The 25,453-nt window shown below is 52.9% G+C and overlaps 1 protein-coding gene across 1 annotated transcript in view; it reads right to left on the reverse strand.

Annotated features, from left to right (window-relative positions):
- Window positions 1-3,858: 3,858 nt before the first annotated feature.
- The window catches only part of LOC144480147 (polyunsaturated fatty acid 5-lipoxygenase-like), a 49,500-nt gene continuing 27,905 nt past the window's right edge, over window positions 3,859-25,453 (reverse strand). The window contains exons 9-14 of the mRNA XM_078199291.1: window positions 24,301-24,387; window positions 24,042-24,220; window positions 18,477-18,598; window positions 13,604-13,704; window positions 11,003-11,173; window positions 3,859-5,068 (exon numbers count right to left, since the gene is read on the reverse strand). Of these exons, the coding sequence (XP_078055417.1) occupies window positions 4,889-5,068; window positions 11,003-11,173; window positions 13,604-13,704; window positions 18,477-18,598; window positions 24,042-24,220; window positions 24,301-24,387 (840 nt within the window). The 3' untranslated portion in view covers window positions 3,859-4,888. The remainder of the gene's footprint in view (window positions 5,069-11,002; window positions 11,174-13,603; window positions 13,705-18,476; window positions 18,599-24,041; window positions 24,221-24,300; window positions 24,388-25,453) is intronic.

Here is a 25,453-nt window from a genome sequence, read left to right on the forward strand (position 1 = left end):
TCCAACAGGTTTCTTTGCAATCACGAGCTTTCGGAGCACTGCTCCTTCATCAAGTGAGTCATTGTTGGATGTGAGGGGGGGAAGTGGACAGGAGAAAGAAGTTTAAGAAATCCACAGACATGACGTTACATTCAAACATCTGTGTCAATATATCACTGGTTAAAGCTTCATGTCAGAACCGATGTCTGATGAAGGGTCATCCAACTAAAATGTTCACCGTTCCTCTCTACAGGGGTGCTGTCAGACCTGCTGAGTATTCCAGCATCTTTGGTTTATAAATTTGGATTTTGGCATGGTGTTTTGTTTATTGCTCTGCTCGAGTGAATACCAGGTTTGAACCAGCGCTCTGTATCTCCCTCAGGGGATGAGTGAGTGAAGTGAACAGGCTCAAGTTAAATGTGAAAGTTGGAGTCAGTTCCTGATCATTTTCCCCAGTCTCACGGACTGCGTGATGTTAACATTCTCTCGACGAAGCAACTGATACCAGGCTGATTCCGGGGATGGCGGGACTGATGTACGAGGAGAGATTGACTAGGTTAGGATTGTTTTCACTGGAGTTACGACGAATGAGACACTTATAAAATTCTAACAGGACTAGACAGGATGGATGCAGGGAGGATGTTCCCGATGGTGGGGGAGTCCAGAATCAGGGGTCACAGTCTGAGGATTCAGGGTAGACCATTTAGGATGGAGGTGAGGAGACATTTCTTCACCCAAAGAGTGGTGAGCCTGTGGAATTCATTACCACAGGAAGTTGTTGATGCCAAAACATTGAATGTATTCAAGAGGCGGCTGGATATAGCACTTGGGGTGAATGGGGTCAAAGGTTACGGGGAGAAAGCAGGATTAGGTTATTGAGTTGGACGATCAGCCATGATCGTGATGAATGGCAGAACAGGCTCGAAGGGCCGAATGGCCTCCTCCTGCTCCTATCTTCTATGTTTCTATGATAGTGAGAATATGACCAATGTATAGGAAATTACACTATTTCTGAATGGACATTCACTTAGTGCCCAAATATTGGCTGAACCCAAACTCATTTCTACCCTAATATACTCAGGAAGTGTATAAAGTGTATAAGTGTCAGACCCACTGATCCATTGAGAGACATTACTGATTTAACCCTCCAGTTTAGAAGGTTGAGGGGTGATCGAGGTGTTTAAAATTTTGAACAAATCCTCCAATACAGTACGGTCTCTCAAACTGACTGTCTGACAACGGGACATTTTTAGAATGTGCCTTGCATCAATTTTAATTGAATCAAAGTTTAAAACGTATCTGGACAATTCAGCGGCCTTGCATTGATGAAGAGTGACAGTTGAGTAGATATCCTCCTCACCATGTCTGTGATGGTCTATTCCAGCACTCCAAGCGACCCTTGACCCTACATGACCCAGTGTGACCCAAAACGCCCCACTACCCAAATTCAAGCAAGGTCTAAAATCCAGTAAGGCCTTAGTCTCAAGTTTTAAGATATTCTACCTAAACTCTCACAAAAGAATCCAGAGCAACAGGATATAAACTTCAGATTATATTGTCAATTAGTAGGGATATCAGGTGATGGAAATCTGGAAATCTCACCTCGGCAAGGCTGCAGACTCTGAATGTCAGTTTGAGCTTTCAGTATTGAGCTGGATAGATTCGTCAGGTCAACAGATCAAAGGAAATGGAGCAAAGCCATAGATCAACCAGGATTGAATGGCAGATTATGCTCGAGGGGCTGAATGGCCTCCTCCTTATCCTGTGTAACAGACTCAGGAAGGGGCTGAATGGTCTCCTCCTGTGTAACAGGCTCAAGGAGGGACTGAATGGTCCCCTCCTGTTCCTGTGTAACAGTTTAGAGGATGGGCTGAATGGCCTCCTCCTGTTTCTGTGTAACAGGCTTGAGGAAGGGCTGAATGGCCTCTTCCTGATCTTGTGTAACAGGCTCGAGAAGGGGTTGAACGGCCTCCTCCTGTTCCTGTTGCATTTAATATGGAAGCGTTGAGGGAATTCTACTCACTGCTCTGCACTTTGCGATATCTCTAATCAGAGACGTATAAATTCAGTTACATTCTCCCAGAAATAACTACACTTGTGGAGAGAGTTTAAGAGCCTGCCTGTTTGTGTCATTTTAATGAGTTATGTTCCTGGCTATTTCTAGTTTAGTAGTTATTCACAGCTGTCTACGCTTCTTGTACAGATAACTCCTGCCTTCTGTAATGATTTTTCTTGAACTTCCCCCTGATAATTTCTCAATTAATTGTGGAAATTACCCATGTAAGTGACTGTGTAATTACACTCTGACCTGTAGCGTCACATCATCATCAATGCCCACCATAAAGTGGGGACGTTCGGTGACTGCACAATGCTCAGCACCATTCGTAACTCCTCAGATACTGAAGCAGTCTGTGTTCAAATGCAGCAAGACCTGGACAATATTCACACTCGGACTGACAAGTGGCGAGTAGCATTTGTACCATACAAGTACCAGGCAATGGCCAACACCAACAAGAGGGGATCGAAGCATCTCCCCGTGACGTTCAATGGCATCACCATCACCAAATCCCCCACTGGCAACATCCTGGGGGTTACCATTGATCAGAAACTCAACTGGGTCAGACATATAAACACACATTTCATTTCCTTATCACACAAGAAGCACTTTACATGAAGCTACATCTAGAAAGGTATCTTTAATCAAAGCATCACATGGTTTAATCAGATCGCAATATCAGATACAATTATCAGAAGTCTTGCACGATGATACAGCGGATGAAAAGCAAGTTTTCACATTTATTAAAGAGACATCTGCACTGTCCAATACAATGATTTTGAGAGATGAGCTTGCTTCTGGTGACCATGCTGAGGTGATTTTAGTCTAACCCTCCTTGTGGTTAAGTATTGGGTGATGCCAGACCAGGACTGAGTAGGCAGGCTGAGGACTTGCTGTGTTATTGGACACCAGCTCAGCAGATACATTCATCAGTGAAGCTCCCGCGGGACAGGAGCAGAGGCCCCATCACAGCCTCGCCCCTACGTGCGCACCCCCACAATCCTCCGCCGCGCGCGCACCCACCCTCCCCGTGCGCGTATCCCCACAATTCCCCCCTGCGCGCGCGCCCCCCCCTGCCCACCCGCCCCCCCGCCCTCTCCGCCCGCGCGCGCACCCCCACCCTCTCCGCCCGCGCGCGCACCCCCACCCTCTCCGCCCGCGCGCGCACCCCCACCCTCTCCGCCCGCGCGCGCACCCCCACCCTCTCCGCCCGCGCGCGCACCCCCACCCTCTCCGCCCGCGCACGCACCCCCACCCTCTCTCCGCGCGCACGCACCCCCACCCTCTCTCCGCGCACGCACCCCCACCCTCTCTCCGCGCACGCACCCCCACCCTCTCTCCGCGCACGCACCCCCACCCTCTCTCCGCGCACGCACCCCCACCCTCTCTCCGCGCACGCACCCCCACCCTCTCTCCGCGCACGCACCCCCACCCTCTCTCCGCGCACGCACCCCCACCCTCTCTCCGCGCACGCACCCCCACCCTCTCTCCGCGCACGCACCCCCACCCTCTCTCCGCGCACGCACCCCCACCCTCTCTCCGCGCACGCACCCCCACCCTCTCTCCGCGCACGCACCCCCACCCTCTCTCCGCGCACGCACCCCCATCCTCTGCGCGCACACGCACCCCCACCCTCTCTCCGCGCGCACGCACCCCCACCCTCTCTCCACGCACGCCCCCCCCTCCCCCCTCCGCCAACCCCCACCCTCTCTCCGCAGTGCGAAAGGGAGAGACGGAGGGAACTCTAGATGCTCCAGTCATGATCTCACAAAATGCCCTCAATTCCAAGGGGATGAAAGGTTATCGGGGGGATGGGCAGGAATGGGGGGGTTGAGGCTACAATCAGATCAGCCATGATCGTATAGAATGGGGCAGCAGGCTCGAGGGGCCTGCTCCTGATTCACATGTTGACATGTCCCCTCAGATTGGAGTATTGCCAGTGGCACTGTACCCTCCGAGGATCGGAGATGAACTCAGAAATTAGAAACCAATCAGCCGAATGTTTGTCGAGGGCAGCTTTATTTCAACATTGGATTCAGAATCAAAATATTCCCAATTATCAGAATCATTCCACACAAAGGGTCCTGAAATTCCGGCTGCCCCTCTCCCAAAACGCTGTGATTGATGGGGGGGGGGGGGGCAACTGGGGCAGGACAGAGGGGGGCACTATCACCCCTCCAAGTCTCACTCCAACCTACTCACCATCCTGACTCGGAGATACATCGCTGTTCCTTCACTGTCACCGGGACAAAATCCCGGATGTAACAGGAAGCGTTTCCACCACAGAGACTGCAGCGGGTTTAAGGCGGCAGCTCACCACCACCTTCTCCAGGGGCAACGAGGGATGGGCAATAAATGCTGGGCCCAGCCAGGCGATGCCCACCTCCCAAAAATAAAACCAGTTTAAAAAGGTTATGAAGCACGATGCAACTTAGAAAGACCAGCCCCAGAGTTTCCTCTTCAGCACTCGGGGGCGGGGGGGGGGGGAAAATCTGCCTCGACTTTCCCCACTCGCGAGGGTTTAAGGAGGAACACGAGAGCAAAATCCGACAGCGCCGAATTGTCAAACAGGCTGGAATTTCACCGTCCCGCCTGCCAGGGGAATCGGAGCGGGCAAGGGGCGGACCATGGAAAGGTCCGTTGACCTCGGGGTGGGATGTTAGGATTTCGGGACGACCAAGGCTGTAACATCCCACCCCGAGGGCCTCATTATTGCGTTAAGCTGAAGCCAGTTCAAGCACATAAATTAATAATTTTTCACACATGTTGCTGATTACAGAAAGATAAAGCAGGACGTGGATATACCGCCCCTTCCAATCTACCGGACTGACACTCGCTCAGGTATTCTGACATTTACACAGCCACGCTGTTGGGGATTCTGTCTGGAGACAGGTAGTAATAAGGCAGCTTCTTGTCTGTATTACGTTCCATGATCCGCTGTGAAATTTCCTGGAGATGTGCCCGGAATCTCTCCATAGCCTCCTTGACTGGCTTTTCTATGAAGTATTCGTCGGGATACATTCCAAGGAATAACTGCAGAGATACCAATCATCACTGATCAATATTCAAATCCCATTCATATAAACCAATAGTGTTCCACGATTCCAGTGTGAATTGGGAACTATATGTTCACGTGTATGAATATAGAAGCATCCAGATTGTCAAATCGCTCACTAATACACGGCCATCAGGGTGTGACCTACATTCAATGAAACGTGATTATGTTGAATTTCTGGGAATCACGGAACGTAACATGGTGGCAGCCGGAATCAGCGAGCAAAAACTAAATATTCTAAATGGATTTTATGCCGAACTAGATGGGACAAAGCAACTGAAAATCCAGCGGGCGGAGAGGGAGACAGCGGGCGGAGAGGGAGACAGCGGGCGGAGAGGGAGACAGCGGGCGGAGAGGGAGACAGCGGGCGGAGAGGGAGACAGCGGGCGGAGAGGGAGACAGCGGGCGGAGAGGGAGACAGCGGGCGGAGAGGGAGACAGCGGGCGGAGAGGGAGACAGCGGGCGGAGAGGGAGACAGCGGGCGGAGAGGGAGACAGCGGGCGGAGAGGGAGACAGCGGGCGGAGAGGGAGACAGCGGGCGGAGAGGGAGACAGCGGGCGGAGAGGGAGACAGCGGGCGGAGAGGGAGACAGCGGGCGGAGAGGGAGACAGCGGGCGGAGAGGGAGACAGCGGGCGGAGAGGGAGACAGCGGGCGGAGAGGGAGACAGCGGGCGGAGAGGGAGACAGCGGGCGGAGAGGGAGACAGCGGGCGGAGAGGGAGACAGCGGGCGGAGAGGGAGACAGCGGGCGGAGAGGGAGACAGCGGGCGGAGAGGGAGACAGCGGGCGGAGAGGGAGACAGCGGGCGGAGAGGGAGACAGCGGGCGGAGAGGGAGACAGCGGGCGGAGAGGGAGACAGCGGGCGGAGAGGGAGACAGCGGGCGGAGAGGGAGACAGCGGGCGGAGAGGGAGACAGCGGGCGGAGAGGGAGACAGCGGGCGGAGAGGGAGACAGCGGGCGGAGAGGGAGACAGCGGGCGGAGAGGGAGACAGCGGGCGGAGAGGGAGACAGCGGGCGGAGAGGGAGACAGCGGGCGGAGAGGGAGACAGCGGGCGGAGAGGGAGACAGCGGGCGGAGAGGGAGACAGCGGGCGGAGAGGGAGACAGCGGGCGGAGAGGGAGACAGCGGGCGGAGAGGGAGAGAGACAAATGGAGTGAAACGTTTAAAAACAGAGTGGCTGCCACGAGTGTAATGAACACACAGCTGCAGCTCAAGGTTTGAACAAGAATGCAGATTGACATTGAATAACTTCATGGGCAGGAGAGAAAGGGTTAAATTTATTTAATAGCTGCGCGATGAGCGAGGGTGATAGCTAAAACACAGATAACACTCTGGAAGCATTCTGCACATATCTCCAGCAAGACCCATCAAAGGAATCACAAAAGCAGATGTGGGAACCAGCTGAACCTGTTGGCAATTTCCTCATGAGATTGGAAATGAAGACGAGCAGTGTTGAAAGGAATGGAAGACGGGCTGCTCAGTCTGTTCCTTTATCCAACCTGCTAACCCCAACTCTTCCAAAAACACAAGCTCACAATATCACAGGCTGGAAACACTGTCTCCCTGATAAATCCACAACTAAACAAACGTGCTGACTAACCGATCAGTTAGTCTTCAGTTAAATCATTGGAAAGGCAGCGACGCAGTGAGACACAGGACCAGAAGAAATAGAAACAGGAGTAGGCCATTCGGCCCCTCGAGCCTATTCTGCCATTCAATAGGATCATGGCTGATCCTAACATTCCTCACATTCACTTTCCTGCCCTTTCCCCGTCACCCTTTATTCCCTTACTGACCAAAAATCTATCTCAGCCTTAAATATCCACAAAGAACATTCCAGCACAGGAACAGGCCCTTCGGACCTCCAAGCCTGCACCGACCATGCTGCCCGACTGAACTAAAACCCCCTACCCTTCCGGGGACCATATCCCTCTTTTCCCATCCTATTTATGTATTTATCCAGACGCCCCTTAAAAGTCACTACCGTATCCGCTTCCACTCCCTCCCCCGGCAGCGAGTTCCAGGCACCCACCATCCTCTGTGTAAAATACCTGCCTCGTACATCTCCTTTAAAAAGGAATCTGCCCCCCATAGCTCTCTGGGGCAAGGAGTTGACAAGGACTCTCAACCCTCAGAGAAGAAACTCCTCCTCATCGCAGCCTTAAATTGGCGCCTCTTCATTCTGAGACTCTGCCCTCTGGCCCTAGACTCTCCCATGAGGGGGAAACATCCTCTCAACATTTACCCTGTCAAAGCCCCTTAAAAATCCTCGATGTTTCAATGAGATCACCTCTCATTCTTCTAAATTCCAATGGGAAGAGTCCCAACCTGTTTAACCTTTCCTCATAAAACAATCCCTCCATTCCGGGGATCATCCTGGTGAACCCTCTCTGGACTGCCTCCAATGAAATAACATCTTTCCTTCAGTAAGGGAACCAAAACTGCTCCCAGTGCCTCCAGGTCTGGTCTCAGCAGTACCTTGTACAGCTGCAGCAAGACTTCCCCACTCTAATACTCCAAACTCCTTGAAATTGGGACCAATATTCCATTACCCTTCCTGATCACCTGCTGTACCTGTGTGCTAGCTTTCTGTGTTTCGTGCACAGGTCCGTTCCACCCCCCCCCCCCCCAAGAAAATGAACAACAATATTAACAACTGAAGCAACGTCACTGTACCACTGGAAAATGACACAACATTCGCAAAGTCGAACACAACTCCTTAAATCAGGAGCAATTTACACAACATCACCGGTGTAGTGTGCCAACACATCCCCACAAACAATATCAGATTCATCAGATAAGCAATACAAAGGACAATGCTTCTTGAGAAAACAAAACGAGCTTTATGAGATTCTCAAGGGGTGGGATTTTCCAGCCGCGCTTGCCCCAGGACCGGAAAATCCCACCCAAGCTCAATGGACCTCTGCATGGTCCTGTCCCGCCCGCTACAATTCCCATGGCAGGCGGAACAGGAAAATTCCATCCAAGGTATTCAACTTGATTATAAAAATTGTTAATCTCCCTTTTGTGTGGACACATCATAGAATCCCCACAATGCAGAAGAAACCATTCGGCCCATCGAGTCCGCACCAACAACAACAGAGGAGGATGTTGCCTGGTATGGAGGGGCTTAGTTATGAGGAGAGATTGGGTAAACTGGGGTTGTTCTCCCTGGAAAGACGGAGGATGAGGGGTGACCTAATAGAGGTGTATAAAATTATGAAAGGCATAGATAGGGTGAACGGTGGGAAGCTTTTTCCCAGGTCGGTGGTGACGTTCACGAGGGGTCATAGGTTCAAGGTGAGGGGGGGGAGGTTTAACACGGATATCAGAAGGACGTATTTTACACAGAGGGTGGTGGGGGCCTGGAATGCGCTGCCGGGCAAGGTGGTGGAGGCGGACACACTGGGAACGTTTAAGACTTATCTAGATAGCCACATGAACGGAGTGGGGATGGAGGGATACAAAATAATGGTCTAGTTTGGACCAGGGAGCGGCACGGGCTTGGAGGGCCGAAGGGCCTGTTCCTGTGCTGTATTGTTCTTTGTTCACCCGGAGGAAACCCACGCAGACACGGGGAGATTGTGCAGACTCTGCACAGAGTTTTAAAATGTGCAAACATTTTTGATGGATATTTAAAGATGAGGAAGTATTGTTGCCAGGATGTGGGGAGAAAAAGTGTGTTTGGGGTTAACTGGATTGAGCTTTGAAAGAGTTAACACTGACGAGAGGGGCCAAATGGCCTTTAGCAGCGCTGTACTGTTCTATAAAAATGATCAAACGATAACTCAATGCAATTTATAGATCAATATTTAAATACCATTGATATAATCCACATCATAGCACAATTCAGAAGAGTTGTATCGACTAAATAGAGTTTCATCTTAAACTGGAGAGAGGGAGGGGGAGGGGGCGCAGGGAGGGGGAGGGGGCGCAGGGAGGGGGAGGGGGCGCAGGGAGGGGGAGGGGGCGCAGGGAGGGGGAGGGGGCGCAGGGAGGGGGAGGGGGCGGAGGGAGGGGGAGGGGCGGAGGGAGGGGGAGGGGGCGGAGGGAGGGGGAGGGGGCGCAGGGAGGGGGAGGGGGCGCAGGGAGGGGGAGGGGGCGCAGGGAGGGGGAGGGGGCGCAGGGAGGGGGAGGGGGCGCAGGGAGGGGGAGGGGGCGCAGGGAGGGGGAGGGGGCGCAGGGAGGGGGAGGGGGCGCAGGGAGGGGGAGGGGGCGCAGGGAGGGGGAGGGGGCGCAGGGAGGGGGAGGGGGCGCAGGGAGGGGGAGGGGGCGCAGGGAGGGGGAGGGGGCGCAGGGAGGGGCGCAGGGACGGGGAGGGGGCGCAGGGACGGGGAGGGGGCGCAGGGACGGGGAGGGGGCGCAGGAACGGGGAGGGGGCGCAGGAACGGGGAGGGGGCGCAGGAACGGGGAGGGGGCGCAGGAACGGGGAGGGGGCGCAGGAACGGGGAGGGGCGCAGGAACGGGGAGGGGGCGCAGGAACGGGGAGGGGGCGCAGGAACGGGGAGGGGGCGCAGGAACGGGGAGGGGGCGCAGGAACGGGGAGGGGGCGCAGGAACGGGGAGGGGGCGCAGGAACGGGGAGGGGGCGCAGGAACGGGGAGGGGGCGCAGGAACGGGGAGGGGGCGCAGGAACGGGGAGGGGGCGCAGGAACGGGGAGGGGGCGCAGGAACGGGGAGGGGGCGCAGGAACGGGGAGGGGGCGCAGGAACGGGGAGGGGGCGCAGGAACGGGGAGGGGGCGCAGGAACGGGGAGGGGGCGCAGGAACGGGGAGGGGGCGCAGGAACGGGGAGGGGGCGCAGGAACGGGGAGGGGGCGCAGGAACGGGGAGGGGGCGCAGGAACGGGGAGGGGGCGCAGGAACGGGGAGGGGGCGCAGGAACGGGGAGGGGGCGCAGGAACAGGGAGGGGGCGCAGGAACAGGGAGGGGGCGCAGGAACAGGGAGGGGGCGCAGGAACGGGGAGGGGGCGCAGGAACGGGGAGGGGGCGCAGGAACGGGGAGGGGGCGCAGGAACGGGGAGGGGGCGCAGGAACGGGGAGGGGGCGCAGGAACGGGGAGGGGCGCAGGAACGGGGAGGGGGCGCAGGAACGGGGAGGGGGCGCAGGAACGGGGAGAGGGCTGACGGCACGGGAATGGGGAGAGGGCAGGGGAATGGGGAGAGAAGTGAGGAAGCAAGGGAGGAGCTGTGGGGGGGTGCGCAGAGCAAGAGTGAGAGGCTGGTGAACTGGGAGGCACTGAGGGGGGGGTAAGGCATTGTGGCGATCCCGTGCCCCCTGGGGGTGAGGAGGAAGGGAGTATGCACTGTGATGGGGGTGGTTGGGGGGGGGGGGGGGGGGGAGAGAGGAGGAGGAGGAGGAGGAGAGGGGATGAGTGTCCACACACCTGGGGGTGGGGGGGGGAAAGAGTGTCCACACACAAGATGGGGGAGGGCATACGGGTGGGTGAAGTAAAGGGAAAAATGGAAGGGAAGGTGAAGAGATGGTGTGAGTTGGAGGGTGAGGAGGGGGGAGATTTGACTCCTGAATAAAATTGCCAGCATGTATAATTTGCCCCCACAGAAATACAGGGTAGAAATATTGGCACGTTACTGGATTCGGTATCCCACCTGATCCAATCACTGTCCAGACACACAGAAATTTCCTGTGGGTTGAGCGGGCGGGTATGTGGGTAAGTTCTCATTCATGGAGGGTGAAAGGTCAGTGAGGGGGTTGTTGAGGAGGTCTGGTGGTTACCAAGGTGAGAATTTGAGCAGCAGATGGACCGAGGCAGGGTCAGAGCCTGGATGGTCACATGGCGATCGCAGGGCAACATGTCACCAAACCACATGGGCTGTAGGGGAGTCTGCTGCAGTGTGACCGCCCCCCCCCCCAAAGCCTGAGTGAGGTACCACACACCGGCTATCTGAGGCTCACCTCATTGTCCTGGAACTGGCTGAGTGCCCACACCGCGCCCAGGTGCCAACAGGAACGCCCTCTGTCAGGCAAGCTCTCAATGATGAATTCCACATTCACTACACCTTTCTCGGAGGGTGGAGGTTGCCTCATTGTGGGAGGAGAGTTTGGAATCCACGAACACCAATCATACTTCAATTCAAAAAGAAAATACATTTCAATAGAAACTCGCAAAAGCTCAGAGTAAAGTCCCACTGTCTTCTTCAGCTTTCTCCTCAATAATGGGGATAGAGGAAAGCGATGGCCTCAGGTTATTATCACTGGACAATTAATCAACAATCTCAGCTAATGTTCTGGGGACCTGGGTTCGAATCCCACCACGGCAGATGGTGAAATTTGAATTTAATAACAAATATCTGGAATTAAGAATCTACTGATGACCATGAAACCATTGTCAATTGTCGGAAAAACCCATCTGGGTCACTAATATCCTTTCGGGAAGGAAATCTGCCATCATAGAATCATAGAAACCCTACAGTGCAGAAAGAGGCCATTGGGCCCATCGAGTCTGCACCGACCACAATCCCACCCAGGCCCGACCCCCACACCCTTACCTGCTAATCCCTCTAACCTACGCATCTCAGGACATTAAGGGGCAATTTTAGCATGGTCAACCAACCTAACCTGCACATCTTTGGACTGTGGGAGGAAACCGGAGCACCCGGAGGAAACCCACGCAGACACGAGGAGAATGTGCAAACTCCACACAGACAGTGACCCGAGCCGGGAATCGAACCCAGGTCCCTGGAGCGGTGAAGCAGCAGTGCTAACCACTGTGCCACCGTGCCACACACGATACCGTGCCATCCTTACATGGTCTAGCCTACATTTGATTCCAGAGCCACAGCAATGTGGTTGACTCTTAATCGCCCTCCAAGGGCAACTAGGGATGGGCAATAAATGCTGGCCAGCCAGCGGCGCCCATATCCCATGAATAAAAAAAAATCTAGCTGCTTAAAGAGCTGTATTGAGTTCTCAGCCAATGGAAGGTTTTTAGTTTATAATTGATAATTCCCACCCCTCCTCAGTGACAGCGGAATCCTGTTGAAGCTTTGGGAGGCTTCGCCCATCACTCAGACAGCTGGTGAGAGACCCCACTGTCTCTTTTTGGGGAAGACCCACCGAAACATGAGCCAATCAGGCAGTGGCCAGGCCAGCAGCCTGCCTTCCCCTGGAATCAAAACCCCACTGGTGGAAGTCCCGCCTACCGACAGCTGATGGCCAATCAGTGCTCAGCAATGGAGGTGGAAGCTTCTGAGGGAAGGACAGACACAGGCCGCGAGGGGTTGGTGGGGTTGGCGGGGGGGGGGGGGGTTTGCTGGCTGGGGTCACAGCGGGAGGGGTGCAGCAGGGCCAACACATGGTTCTCGTTGGCTGTCCCCCTTCCAGTCCTCACTCTGTCCCAGAGGAGGCCCCTTATATGATCTATAATTGGCCAGTGAAGGACAATGGGGTGGGAAGGCTGACCGTGGGCCTAATTAACATACCAGGCTCACCACAGATCCTGCCCAGCGTCTCTCCCTCTCCGTTATCAGCCCAACTGACTTGGCTTCAATTGGTGGATAAGGAGTTAAAATCCACCAGGCAAATTGTCTGCCAATTCTCATGATTCCCAATTTTTACTGGTACATAGTTACACAGCACAGAAACAGGCCCTTCAGCCACATTGTCTGTGCCATCCATCAAATACCAATATATACTAACCCCATTTACCAGCACTTGGGCCATAGCTTACTATGTCTTGATGATTTAAGTGATTGTCCACATGCTTCTTAAATGTTGAGTACCTGGCTCCAGCACCCACTCAGGCAGCGTGTTCCATATTTCCACCACCCTCTGGGTGAAAAGAAATGGCTCAGATCCCCTCTAAACCGTTTATTCCTCACCTTGAACCTAAGCCCTCTGGTCTGAGATCCCTCTGCCATGGGGAAATGATTCTGATGAACTATCCTATCTGGGCCTCTCATAATTCTGTATCCCTCTGTTCAAATCTACACACCTGGACAGGCAGTTAAGCTGCCACCTAAAGCCATCAGGGTCCTTTCTTGACCTGTACAGTTTGGATCGTTGCTGTGGTTTGACCTCTGACCCGAGTTGCTGTGGTTTTGATGTTCTGGCTGATTAGGGTTGGGAATTGAGGAAGTTCGAGAATACCACTGCAGGAGCCCCTGCCCTGAACAACCCACTTCCCATTCCCTCCCACGTAGAATTCCTGATTTCCCCAAGGCCACTGGCAGGTTTTCCTCATTCCTGTATGGAAATGTAGGGACTGCGTGTTAATGCAACGACCAATTGCACTCCCACATTGGGAATGTCGCTGCCACAGCGCTGAGTCTTCCAGCGACGGCAAGTCTTTACACTTCAACATCACCCGAGGGCATGTTCCCAACTCCACAGGCTGCTGTTTCTACTGGATGCCCGATGTGGGGCTTTACCAGCCTGCACGCGTCTCAGTCCCACACCGAGGCTGCACTATCCACTGGGCCCAAGGCCCGAACACACAGAATACAAAACAAGACGTACCCCAAGCAGGAAACTTGAGCATTGTTACTAATCCAATACCTGTCCAAAGTTGACTGCGGCATGCTGTGCAGAAGTGGTGTAGATCACTAAGGTTACATATTCAATCAACTTCTGAATTGTCCTGATTGTTTTTGGAAATCCTGGAAAGGAGGAAGAAGCTTTTGAGAATATTGGTGGTTGATGATAACTGAGAATCCGGGTACAGCGATTTCACCTGACCAGGTTTAGAGTCCATGGGGTGGGATTTTCCGGCCGCGCTCACCCCAAGACTGGAAAATCCCGCCCGCAGTCAACAGACCTTTGCATGGTCTGTGTCCCGCCCGCTACGGTTCCCGTGGCAGCGGGACAGGAGAATTCCGCTCCATACGTCCAACACCAATCCAATAATTCAAGACTCGTGCTACACATATACAGTGTGTGACCCCAGTGTCCCAGAGTGGGAAAGGACAGTGTGTGACCCCAGTGTCCCAGAGTGGGAAAGGACAGTGTGTGACCCCAGTGTCCCAGAGTGAGAAAGGACAGTGTGTGACCCCAGAGTGGGAAAGGACAGTGTGTGATCCCAGTGTGGGAAAGGGCAGTGTGTGACCCCAGTGTCCCAGAGTGGGAAAGGACAGTGTGTGACCCCAGTGCCCCAGAGTGGGAAAGGACAGTGTGCGACCCCAGTGTCCCAGAGTGGGAAAAGACAGTGTGTGATCCCAGTGTCCCAGAGTGGGAAAGGACAGTGTGTGATCCCAGTGTCCCAGAGTGGGAAAGGACAGCGTGTGACCCCAGTGCTCCAGAGTGGGAAAGGACAGTGTGCGACCCCAGTGCTCCAGAGTGGGAAAGGACAGTGTGCGACCCCAGTGTTCCAGAGTGAGAAAGGACAGTGTGAGACCCCGGTGCCCCAGAGTGGGAAAGGGCAGTGTGTGATCCCAGAGTGGGAAAGGACAGTGTGTGACCCCAGTGCCCCAGGGTGAGAAAGGACAGTGTGAGACCCCGGTGCCCCAGAGTGGGAAAGGGCAGTGTGTGACCCCAGTGCCCCAGAGTGGGAAAGGACAGTGTGTGACCCCAGTGCCCCAGAGTGGGAAAGGACAGTGTGTGACCCCAGTGCCCCAGAGTGGGAAAGGACAGCGTGTGACCCCAGCGCGGGAAAGGGCAGTGTGTGACCCCAGTGCCCCAGAGTGGGAAAGGGCAGTGTGTGACCCCAGTGCTCCAGAGTGGGAAAGGACAGTGTGTGACCCAGTGCTCCAGAGTGGGAAAGGATAGTGTGTGACCCCAGTGCCCCAGAGTGGGAAAGGACAGTGTGTGACCCCAGTGTCCCAGAGTGGGAAAGGACAGTGTGTGATCCCAGTGTCCCAGAGTGGGAAAGGACAGTGTGTGACCCCAGTGTCCCAGAGTGAGAAAGGACAGTGTGTGACCCCAGAGTGGGAAAGGACAGTGTGTGATCCCAGTGTGGGAAAGGACAGTGTGCGACCCCAGTGCCCCAGAGTGAGAAAGGACAGTGTGTGACCCCAGAGTGGGAAAGGACAGTGTGTGATCCCAGTGTGGGAAAGGGCAGTGTGTGACCCCAGTGTCCCAGAGTGGGAAAGGACAGTGTGCGACCCCAGTGTCCCAGAGTGGGAAAAGACAGTGTGTGATCCCAGTGTCCCAGAGTGGGAAAGGACAGTGTGTGATCCCAGTGTCCCAGAGTGGGAAAGGACAGCGTGTGACCCCAGTGCTCCAGAGTGGGAAAGGACAGTGTGCGACCCCAGTGCTCCAGAGTGGGAAAGGACAGTGTGCGACCCCAGTGTTCCAGAGTGGGAAAGGACAGTGTGCGACCCCAGTGTCCCAGAGTGAGAAAGGACAGTGTGAGACCCCGGTGCCCCAGAGTGGGAAAGGGCAGTGTGTGATCCCAGTGCCCCAGGGTGAGAAAGGACAGTGTGAGACCCCGGTGCCCCAGAGTGGGAAAGGGCAGTGTGTGACCCCAGTGCCCCAGAGTGGGAAAGGGCAGTGTGTGACCCCAGTGCCCCAGAGTGGGAAAGGACAGCGTGTGACCCCAGTGCCCCAGAGTGGGAAAGGGCAGTGTGTGACCCCAGTGCCCCAGAGTGGGAAAGGACAGCGTGTGACCCCAGTGCCCCAGAGTGGGAAAGGACAGTGTGTGACCCCAGTGCCCCAGAGTGGGAAAGGACAGTGTGTGACCCCAGTGCCCCAGAGTGGGAAAGGGCAGTGTGTGACCCCAGTGCCCCAGAGTGGGAAAGGGCAGTGTGTGACCCCAGTGCTCCAGAGTGGGAAAGGACAGTGTGTGATCCCAGTGTCGCAGAGTGGGAAAGGACAGTGTGTGACCCCAGTGCTCCAGAGTGGGAAAGGATAGTGTGTGACCCCAGTGCCCCAGAGTGGGAAAGGACAGTGTGTGACCCCAGTGTCCCAGAGTGGGAAAGGACAGTGTGTGATCCCAGTGTCCCAGAGTGGGAAAGGACAGTGTGTGACCCCAGTGTCCCAGAGTGAGAAAGGACAGTGTGTGACCCCAGAGTGGGAAAGGACAGTGTGTGATCCCAGTGTGGGAAAGGACAGTGTGCGACCCCAGTGCCCCAGAGTGGGAAAGGACAGCGTGTGACCCCAGTGCTCCAGAGTGGGAAAGGACAGTGTGCGACCCCAGTGCTCCAGAGTGGGAAAGGACAGTGTGCGACCCCAGTGTCCCAGAGTGAGAAAGGACAGTGTGTGACCCCAGAGTGGGAAAGGACAGTGTGTGATCCCAGAGTGGGAAAGGACAGTGTGCGACCCCAGTGCCCCAGGGTGAGAAAGGACAGTGTGTGACCCCAGTGCCTCAGAGTGAGAAAGGACAGTGTGTGGTCCCAGTGACCCAGAGTGGGAAAGGACAGTGTGTGATCCCAGTGTGGGAAAGGACAGTGTGCGACCCCAGTGCCCCAGGGTGAGAAAGGACAGTGTGTGACCCCAGTGCCCCAGAGTGGGAAAGGACAGTGTGTGATCCCAGTGTGGGAAAGGACAGTGTGCGACCCCAGTGCCCCAGGGTGAGAAAGGACAGTGTGTGACCCCGGTGCCCCAGAGTGGGAAAGGACAGTGTGTGACCCCGGTGCCCCAGAGTGGGAAAGGACAGTGTGTGACCCCAGTGCCCCAGGGTGAGAAAGGACAGTGTGTGACCCCAGTGCCCCAGAGTGGGAAAGGACAGTGTGTGACCCCAGTGCCCCAGAGTGGGAAAGGACAGTGTGTGACCCCAGTGCCCCAGAGTGGGAAAGGGCAGTGTGTGACCCCAGTGCCCCAGAGTGGGAAAGGACAGTGTGTGACCCCAGTGCTCCAGAGTGGGAAAGGACAGTGTGTGACCCCAGTGCTCCAGAGTGGGAAAGGGCAGTGTGTGACCCCAGTGTCCCAGAGTGGGAAAGGACAGTGTGTGACCCCAGTGTTGCAGAATGGGAAAGGACAGTGTGTGATCCCAGTGTCCCAGAGTGGGAAAGGACAGTGTGTGACCCCAGTGTTGCAGAATGGGAAAGGACAGTGTGTGATCCCAGTGTCGCAGAGTGGGAAAGGACAGTGTGCGACCCACTGGGATTGGACAAGAATTCTCTTGATGTAGAAATGGCAAAAGCTGTAATGCAGAAGGACCTGGGTAATCAGTGGCTCTGGATCACTGTAAATTACACTGGAGGCAGGGGGGGAGAGGCAATGAAAACTAACCCCAAGTCAGAGCAGGGAATGCCATCCGAAGGTAGTAGCTGGCCAGGCTGTTGCTGCAGCTCTGGGTTCAGGTCAATCTGGGACCACACACAGCGGGAAGGAGTGCCGTTACCCCGCATTAGAGAGTGAGCAATGAGGATGGAGTGAAACAACTGGAGTTCTTCCAGCTCGAGAAGAGGCGAGCGAGGGAATCGGGAATAAACCCTGAGAACAGCAGGGAATGTTTAGTAAAGATTCAGAAAAACCGCTCCAAGGAGAACAGGTGGAATAGTTTGGGAGCTGAGAGTTAGACTGGAAGGTTAGCTTCATTCGAGCGAGAGAGATAATGGAGACCAGGTTGAGTGTAATGTATCTCAGTACTTGGATGATGCATGCGACTAGGATCTGATAAGTATACAAGTCGTTTACAATCTGATGCAGCTTTTTATTTTTAAACACCAGCTATAGTTTCCTATCATTACCACTATCTGTACTGCCTTGCTCTATCCTCCTCCATATCATAGAAGAAATCATAGAAACCCTACAGTGCAGAAGGAGGCCATTCGGCCCAATCGAGTCTGCACCGACCACAATCCCACCCAGGCCCTACCCCCACATATTTTACCCGCTAATCTCTCTAACCTACGCATCTCAGGACTCTTAGGGGCAATTTTTTTTTTTTAACCTGGCCAATCAACCTAACCCGCACATCTTTGGACTGTGGGAGGAAACCGGAGCACCCGGAGGAAACCCACGCAGACACGAGGAGAATGTGCAAACTCCACACAGACAGTGACCCGAGCCGGGAATCGAACCCGGGACCCTGGAGCTGTGAAGCAGCCGTGCTAACCACTGTGCTACCGTGCCGCCCCATATCACATGGGTCAGATCGGATAATGACTACAGAAACCTACAGGAAACAGTGCCAGTGAAGATTAAACTGCATCTCACGGCCTAGCTCAAAGACTGGAGTCACTCTGATACACGGTGACCATGAGCATCTAGGGGTCAGCGCTGGATTGAGGAGAGGCAGTGGCCTAGAGGTATTGTCATTAGATTAGTAATCTAGAGACCCAAGGCAATGCTCTGAGGACCCGGGTTCGAATCCCATCACCGCAGATGGTGAAATTTGAATTCAATTTAACCAAAATCTGGAATTAAGAATCTACTGATGGCCATGAAACCTTTGTCGATTGTCCGAAAAACCCACCAGATTCGCATAATGAGGCTACCCTATCGATCGACAATATTCAACAGCTTTGTGAACAGACAGACGCACAGTTACCTGAACTTTTATTATCCTTCAGTCCATAGACGAACACGTCCTTCACAAACGCCTGCAGCTCTGTGTCTGTCTGAACAGCCTGATCGTTATCGTAATATATATTCACGACCTCCGTGGCAAAACTGGCAGGATGGAAGTAACAAACAGAGACAATCAGAATGAGATGTCAGCAGCAGGATCCTGCGCTGCAGTTTACAGCGACTCACTCCAATCCAGAACGTGCAGTGGGCTCTGCGCTCTCGCTCCGAGTACCTACGCTGGGCCATGTGGGGCGGGTCGACAAACACTGCATTTAGAACCTGGTTCCAACTGAACTGGGATGTGGAAACAAGCAGGTAACTATCTTAAAAACCGCTCAAGCCAACCCTCCAGACTTGTCTGCGTGGTTCATCACTCCAGCAGCTGGGGTTGCCAACTATGATTAAATGTATTCACGGAGGTTCCATCAGCTGATTTGCTCCCTACAGTCCAACCATTAGTCGCCAACACATCCACCCTGCTGATGCACTGACCTTCCTAACCAATTGGAAAGCACAAAGACCCATCACCCAATTGGATGATGGTTGACTGGCAGCCTTTTTCTTTCCACATATCTTTATAGCTGGTAAATTAAAATGTTCAAATAATTGTTTTTTTTATCTTGTATAATGTCCCGGTGATTTTTCTACAGGGTGCCACACAGCCGTCTCCTAGAGACTGTCCTTCAATTCCTGAAGGCTCCAGGCCGATTCTGGAGGGTTGGTAATCCTACCAGGAGTCCTCGTGATTTACCTACTCCAGATATGACTGTCACTCTTAAACCAGTTTCTATTAATTCTCCAGTCTGCAAGCACTATTATTGCGGCCTACGAATCCCTGAAGTGGTTGAGCTTCCCAATATCACTCCTCTTATCCACTCTGTGGAAGGAATTTCCATTGGGTTTGGGAATGGGCCTACGGGTTTTAGCCGTGACTCAGACCATCCTGCGCTGCTGCAGACAAGCGCATGTCACGTTAAAATGTCTCCGCTGCTCACGCAACATTTGAGGAAAGGAGCCCAAAATGAAGATTTCACTTTCTGTAACTTTTACTCAATATTGATTCTGACTCATGTCGAACACAAATTAAAAAGCAAATTACGATGGTACCAACTATAAATCCAACATAATAGACACAACAGAGACCATCTCACTGAGTTAGGAGGTTATCTGCTCCACCTGCAAGGTCCCCGTTTCAGCCTTCAAGGATTTAACAGATTCTCTGGAGGCAACAACTTCTGTGCTTGGAAAGGGTCCAGAGGAGGTTCACAAGAATGATCCCTGGAATGAAAAGCTTGTCGTATGAGGAATGGTTGAGGACTCTGGGTCTGTACTCGTTGGAGTTTAGAAGGATGAGGGGGGGGGGGGGGGGGGATCTTATTGAAACTTACAGAATACTGCAAGGCCTGGATAGAGTGGACGTGGAGAGGATGTTTCCACTAGCAGGAAAAACTAGAACCAGAGGCACAACCTCAGGCTAGAGGGACGGTCCTTTAAAACACAGATGAGGAGGAATTTCTTCAGCCAGAGAGTGGTGAATCTGTGGAACTCTTTGCCGCAGAAGGCTGTGGAGGCCGGGTCATTGAGTGTCTTTAAGACAGAGATAGATAGGTTCCTGATTAATAAGGGGATCAGGGGTTATGGGGAAAAGGCAGGAGAATGGGGATGAGGAAAATATCAGCCATGTTTGAATGGCGGAGCGGACTCGATGGGCCGAGTGGCCTAATTCTGCTCCCATGTCTTATGGCCAGCACCATGTAATATTCCAGTATGACATTTCCCAGTATCTTCTCAACTCTCCTCTTCTTCTGTCTGTGTACTGCACAGCTTTCATATTTTAACTTCCTTCCCATTTCCAGGACAAGTGACACCCAGGCCACATGGAGCAGCGTTTATTAACCAAAAAATATCCTTTGAAGTCAGGTGGCTTTTCCTGTCCAATTCAGTGTTAGAAGCTTCAATGGGCTTTGGCGAAACCATTGGAGATGGCAGCACTTCATCCCCAGCTATTTCCTAATAAGAAATCTACATGATCAATATGCAAATTAACAACAAACACCACCAATTACAGGACCTGTGATTAAGCCACAATTTAAATTAATTAATCTATATAAATGAACAGGTAAACAATTGCCATCACAATATGTGTTCATTTAGTTTGACCCGGGTTTGATTCTGGCCTTGGGTGACTGACTTGTGGAGTTTGCATGCTTTCCCCGTGTCTGCGTGGGTTTCCTCGGTCGTTCCAGTGTCCTCTCACAGTCCAAAGATGTGTAGGTTCGGTGGATTGACCATGCTAAATTGCCCCTTGGTGTCCAATGGTGTGTAGGTTAGGGAGATTGGCCATGCTAAATGGGTTATAGGGATAGGGGGTGAGAGAGGGCCTGGGTAAAATACTATGTTGGTGCAGGCTTGATGGGCCAAATGGCCTTCTTCTGCACTGTAGGGATTTAATGATTCTAACTGATTTTTATGATGAGAACCTACTGGCTTTCCTCACTCGGGAACTATGTTCTGCATGATACAATCTTACCAATACTATCGGTTTGATTTTTAATTTCCAAATTTCGGCCTTCACAAGCCCTTTCTTGTGACAAAATAGCATGTCTGTCCCCTTGAACTAAATCTGACCCCTGAACCCAGGAATGGTCTTTCTCTACCTTTGAGGCCTGACCTCTCTGACCTTGCACTCATTTCAGTTTCTCTGGAAGATTCCAAAGTGGGACCCGTTGCCGAATCAATTAACTCATAATCCTCTTCCGTTACCGAGGCTTCCCTTAGTTTTATGAATTTTGTTGTTCTCCAGGTGAGACCTTAATCCTAAAGGGACACTAAGTTATCCGCCAACATCATCTCCCGAAGGTTATCGAAGTTTGTCAGCCTACACCACCCATTCCCCTGGCAAATTCAACATTGGCTCCGGCCCATACTCATTTGCAGATTTCTGTTTTAGCATCAGCCCATCAATGCAGAGTACAGCAATTTCTACTTCCTTATAACCACACAAACACTCTGCAAACACATGCAAAACCTGCCTGACTAAAACACCTCGTAGGATCAGCACCAACTGCTCTTTCTGCCCATTCAGACTCATGACAGTTTTCTCAAATCACATCCACACTCCCTCTTCACTAAACCTTTCTTTCAAAGGTTTGGGTGGGGGGGGGGGGGGGGGGGGGGCAGTGGTGTCGTGGTGTTGTCACTGGACTGGTAATCGAGTTTCGACACGGGGAGGGCAGAGGAAACACTCCAAGGGCACCCTCAAAATCTCCTTGAAAAAGTGAAACATCCGCACCAACCCTGGGAATCCCTGGCCCAAAACCGCCGGCAGTGGAGGAAAAGCATCTGGGAAGGAGTTGAACACCTCGGGGTTCAGCGCGGAGCAAATGAGAAGGCAAGTGCCGACAGTGAAAAGGAGCGCGTGGCATCGCGGACACCCCCCCCACCTCCATCCAGGCACCCCACCCACCCGCTCCTCCAACCACCCCCTGACAGAGACTGTAGGTCGCACATTGGATTCCTCAGTCACCTGGGAACTCATTTTCAGTGTGGAAGCAAGTCGACTACAAGGGACTGCCTGAGAAGAAGAGAATTTCTGGCCAGTTGTACTTGATTACTAATGCAACTGGTCCTTTCTTTCTCAAGCTCCAGGTGCGAGTGAATCCTTCATCCCTCAAGGATCTCCTCGCTCTTAGCTCCTGATCCATATGTCGACATAAAATCATAGAGTGCTACAGCGCAGAAGAGGCCCTTCAGCCCATCGGGTCAGCACTGACAATAACTACCGCTAAAGTCGCGCTAATCCCATTTTCCTGCACTTGTCCCATACCGTTGAATGTTATGATATTTCAACTGCTCATCCAAATATTTTTTAAAAGGTTGTAAGGTTTCTGGCTTCCACTACCTTCCCAGGCAGCGCATTCCAGATTCCCACCACCCTCCGAGTGAGCTGTAAATTTATATTGTTTTTGCTTTTTCAAGTTACCAACATCTCAGTCTGGAATCTCCCGACGATTAGATGTGTCTACTTTGACGTTTCACTGAATGCAGAAAAGGTAACTGTAAAATCTGGTTTGTTTAAATGCTGGAAAGTTCAAGTGGGCCGGTTTTAGTCTCTGGGTTCGAGTCTGCAAGAGCCTTCAACTTGGTTATAATTCCTGTTGGGATCCGTAAACCAAACTAGGCACATTACCCACTGACCCCAAATGAAGAAATTTCCATCAGATTTCACTTCTTGTAACTTTTGCTTCAATATATGTTGATTCACTATAAACTTAAATTAACAGGCAAATCTATAAATTACAGACGGAATAAAGTTTTTAAAGTTTATTTATTAGTCACAAGTAAGGCTTACATCAACACTAATGAAGCCACTGTGAAAATCCCCTAGTCGCCACACTCTGGTGCCTGTTCGGGTCAATGCACCTAAGTAGCACCGTGGGAGGAAACCGGTGCACCCGGAGGAAACCCATACAGACACGGGGAGGACATGCAAATTCCACACAGACAGGGATCCGAGGCCGGATTTGAACCCAGGTCCCTGGTGCTGAGAGGCAGCAGTGCTAACCATGCCATAAGGCATAGGAGCAAAATTAGGCCACTCGGCCCATCGAGTCCGCTCCGCCATTCAATCATGGCTGATATTTTTCTCATCCCCATTCTCCTGCCTTTTCCCCATAACCCCTGATCCCCTTATTAATCAAGAACCTATCTATCTCTGTCTTAAAGACACTCAATGACCCGGCCTCCACAGCCTTCTGCGGCAAAGAGTTGCACCCTAGTTAGAAAGTTTTTCCCGCTGGTGGAGTGACCGGAGGACAGTTGCTGTGGAAACCCAGGACAAGGGGAATAAACTTCCAAATTCCCGGCAGGCTGATGTCAGGAAGGGTTGCAGAATTCCGGAACTCTCCTCCTGAATTCTGCCAAACACCTTCACCTTCTCCCAAGGTGTGGCTTTGCCTCAATAGCCCCACATTCTAACGGTCTGGAGTGAACAAGGCCCAGTATCAGGTGGGTTTAGGGCCTATTCATTCCAGAACATGGGCAGTTTGTGTCAGGCGGGTGATATAGGCTGTACGGTCTTTGTGATCAATGTTTGATGGTGTGAACAGACATAGCAGAGTGTTCTCACATTGCTCATTAGCCTGCTGAATGCTCGAAATGAGCTGCGTCAGGGGCACAGTATTGGTATGTCCAGAGTGCACAGACAGAGTGGTTAACTGGGAGGGAGGAGAGGGGGGAGTCAGTGGCTCCAGGATAAAGACAGGTCAGTATAACCGGGCAGAGGCACAAGATTTGATCTTCTTCCAACTCTTGCAGAGATCCTGAAGTTTTCTCTGGGGCACAGCTAGTGTCAGTGGAAACACTCGGTCATCTCGATGGGGCGAGGTGAGAGTTACTGACTGACCACAGCTCAACCCTTCCCTTCCCCCATATTGTGTGGGGACCCCAGCAGGAGACCAGGACCCTCGCCAGGGGAGATAAAGCTCCCTGATCTCCCTCCACTCATCACCTTCCCTGATCCGCCCAGGGAAAACCTTTCGCTTACCTCTGTACAGCATCCCAGACTCTCAGCCCATCATCCCGGTAGTAGTAATAAGGAAGCTGCTCTGTGCTGTCCACTCCCCGCATCTTGATGCTCTCCGGAAAGCACAATGATTTGTAGCTGAGTAAAGTCATGGCACGCTGTATCAGCCGCACGTGCCCCCCTCCTCCTGTCCCGTTTGCCTGTCCACAGTGAGAGGGAGGTGAGATACACATTCCTCGACACACAGGCCAATGGACACATTGATTGGAATGTTAGTTACCTTGTCAAACAGGCCACATTCACAAATCAGCTGCTCCCTGGCTTTGGTGTTTATCGCTATGGTATATCGAATATGGGGCACAAACAGCTGAAGGGAAACAGGAAGATTTAACGTGTTAACAAGGAGTTAAATACATTTTAAAATCACTCGGAAAACAGAAATACTAAAATATCTAAAGCACCTTTCTCACACAGCCCTCCATCAATTCAAAATTAATCCCACTGTCCAGCTCTCTCTCTGAATGGCCACTTTATACCATCCCATCAAACATTCCCAGGACAGGTACAGCACAGGGTTAGATACAGAGTAAAGCTCCCTCTACACTGTCCTCATCAAACACTCCCAGGACAGGTACAGCACGGGGTTAGATACAGAGCAAAGCTCCCACTACACTGTCCCCCATCAAACACTCCCAGGACAGGTACAGCACGGGGTTAGACACAGAGTAAAGCTCCCTCTACACTGTCCCCATCAAACACTCCCAGGACAGGTACAGCACGGGGTTAGATACAGAGTAAAACTCCCTGTACACTGTCCCCATCAAACACTCCCAGGACAGGTACAGCACGGGGTTAGATACAGAGCAAAGCTCCCTCGACACTGTCCCCATCAAACACTCCCAGGACAGGTACAGCACGGGGTTAGATACAGAGTAAAACTCCCTGTACACTGTCCCCATCAAACACTCCCAGGACAGGTACAGCACGGTGTTAGATACAGAGCAAAGCTCCCTCGACACTGTCCCCATCAAACACTCCCAGGACAGGTACAGCACGGGGTTAGATACAGAGTAAAACTCCCTGTACACTGTCCCCATCAAACACTCCCAGGACAGGTACAGCACGGGGTTAGATACAGAGCAAAGCTCCCTCGACACTGTCCCCATCAAACACTCCCAGGACAGGTACAGCACGGGGTTAGATACAGAGTAAAACTCCCTGTACACTGTCCCCATCAAACACTCCCAGGACAGGTACAGCACGGGGTTAGATACAGAACAAAGCTCCCTCGACACTGTCCCCATCAAACACTCCCAGGACAGGTACAGCACGGGGTTAGATACAGAGCAAAGCTCCCACTACACTGTCCCCCATCAAACACCCCCAGGACAGGTACAGCATGGGGTTAGATACAGAGCAAAGTTCCCACTACA

This window comes from Mustelus asterias, chromosome 28 (assembly GCF_964213995.1).
Source record: "Mustelus asterias chromosome 28, sMusAst1.hap1.1, whole genome shotgun sequence".
In the NCBI taxonomy this organism is placed as follows: domain Eukaryota; kingdom Metazoa; phylum Chordata; class Chondrichthyes; order Carcharhiniformes; family Triakidae; genus Mustelus; species Mustelus asterias.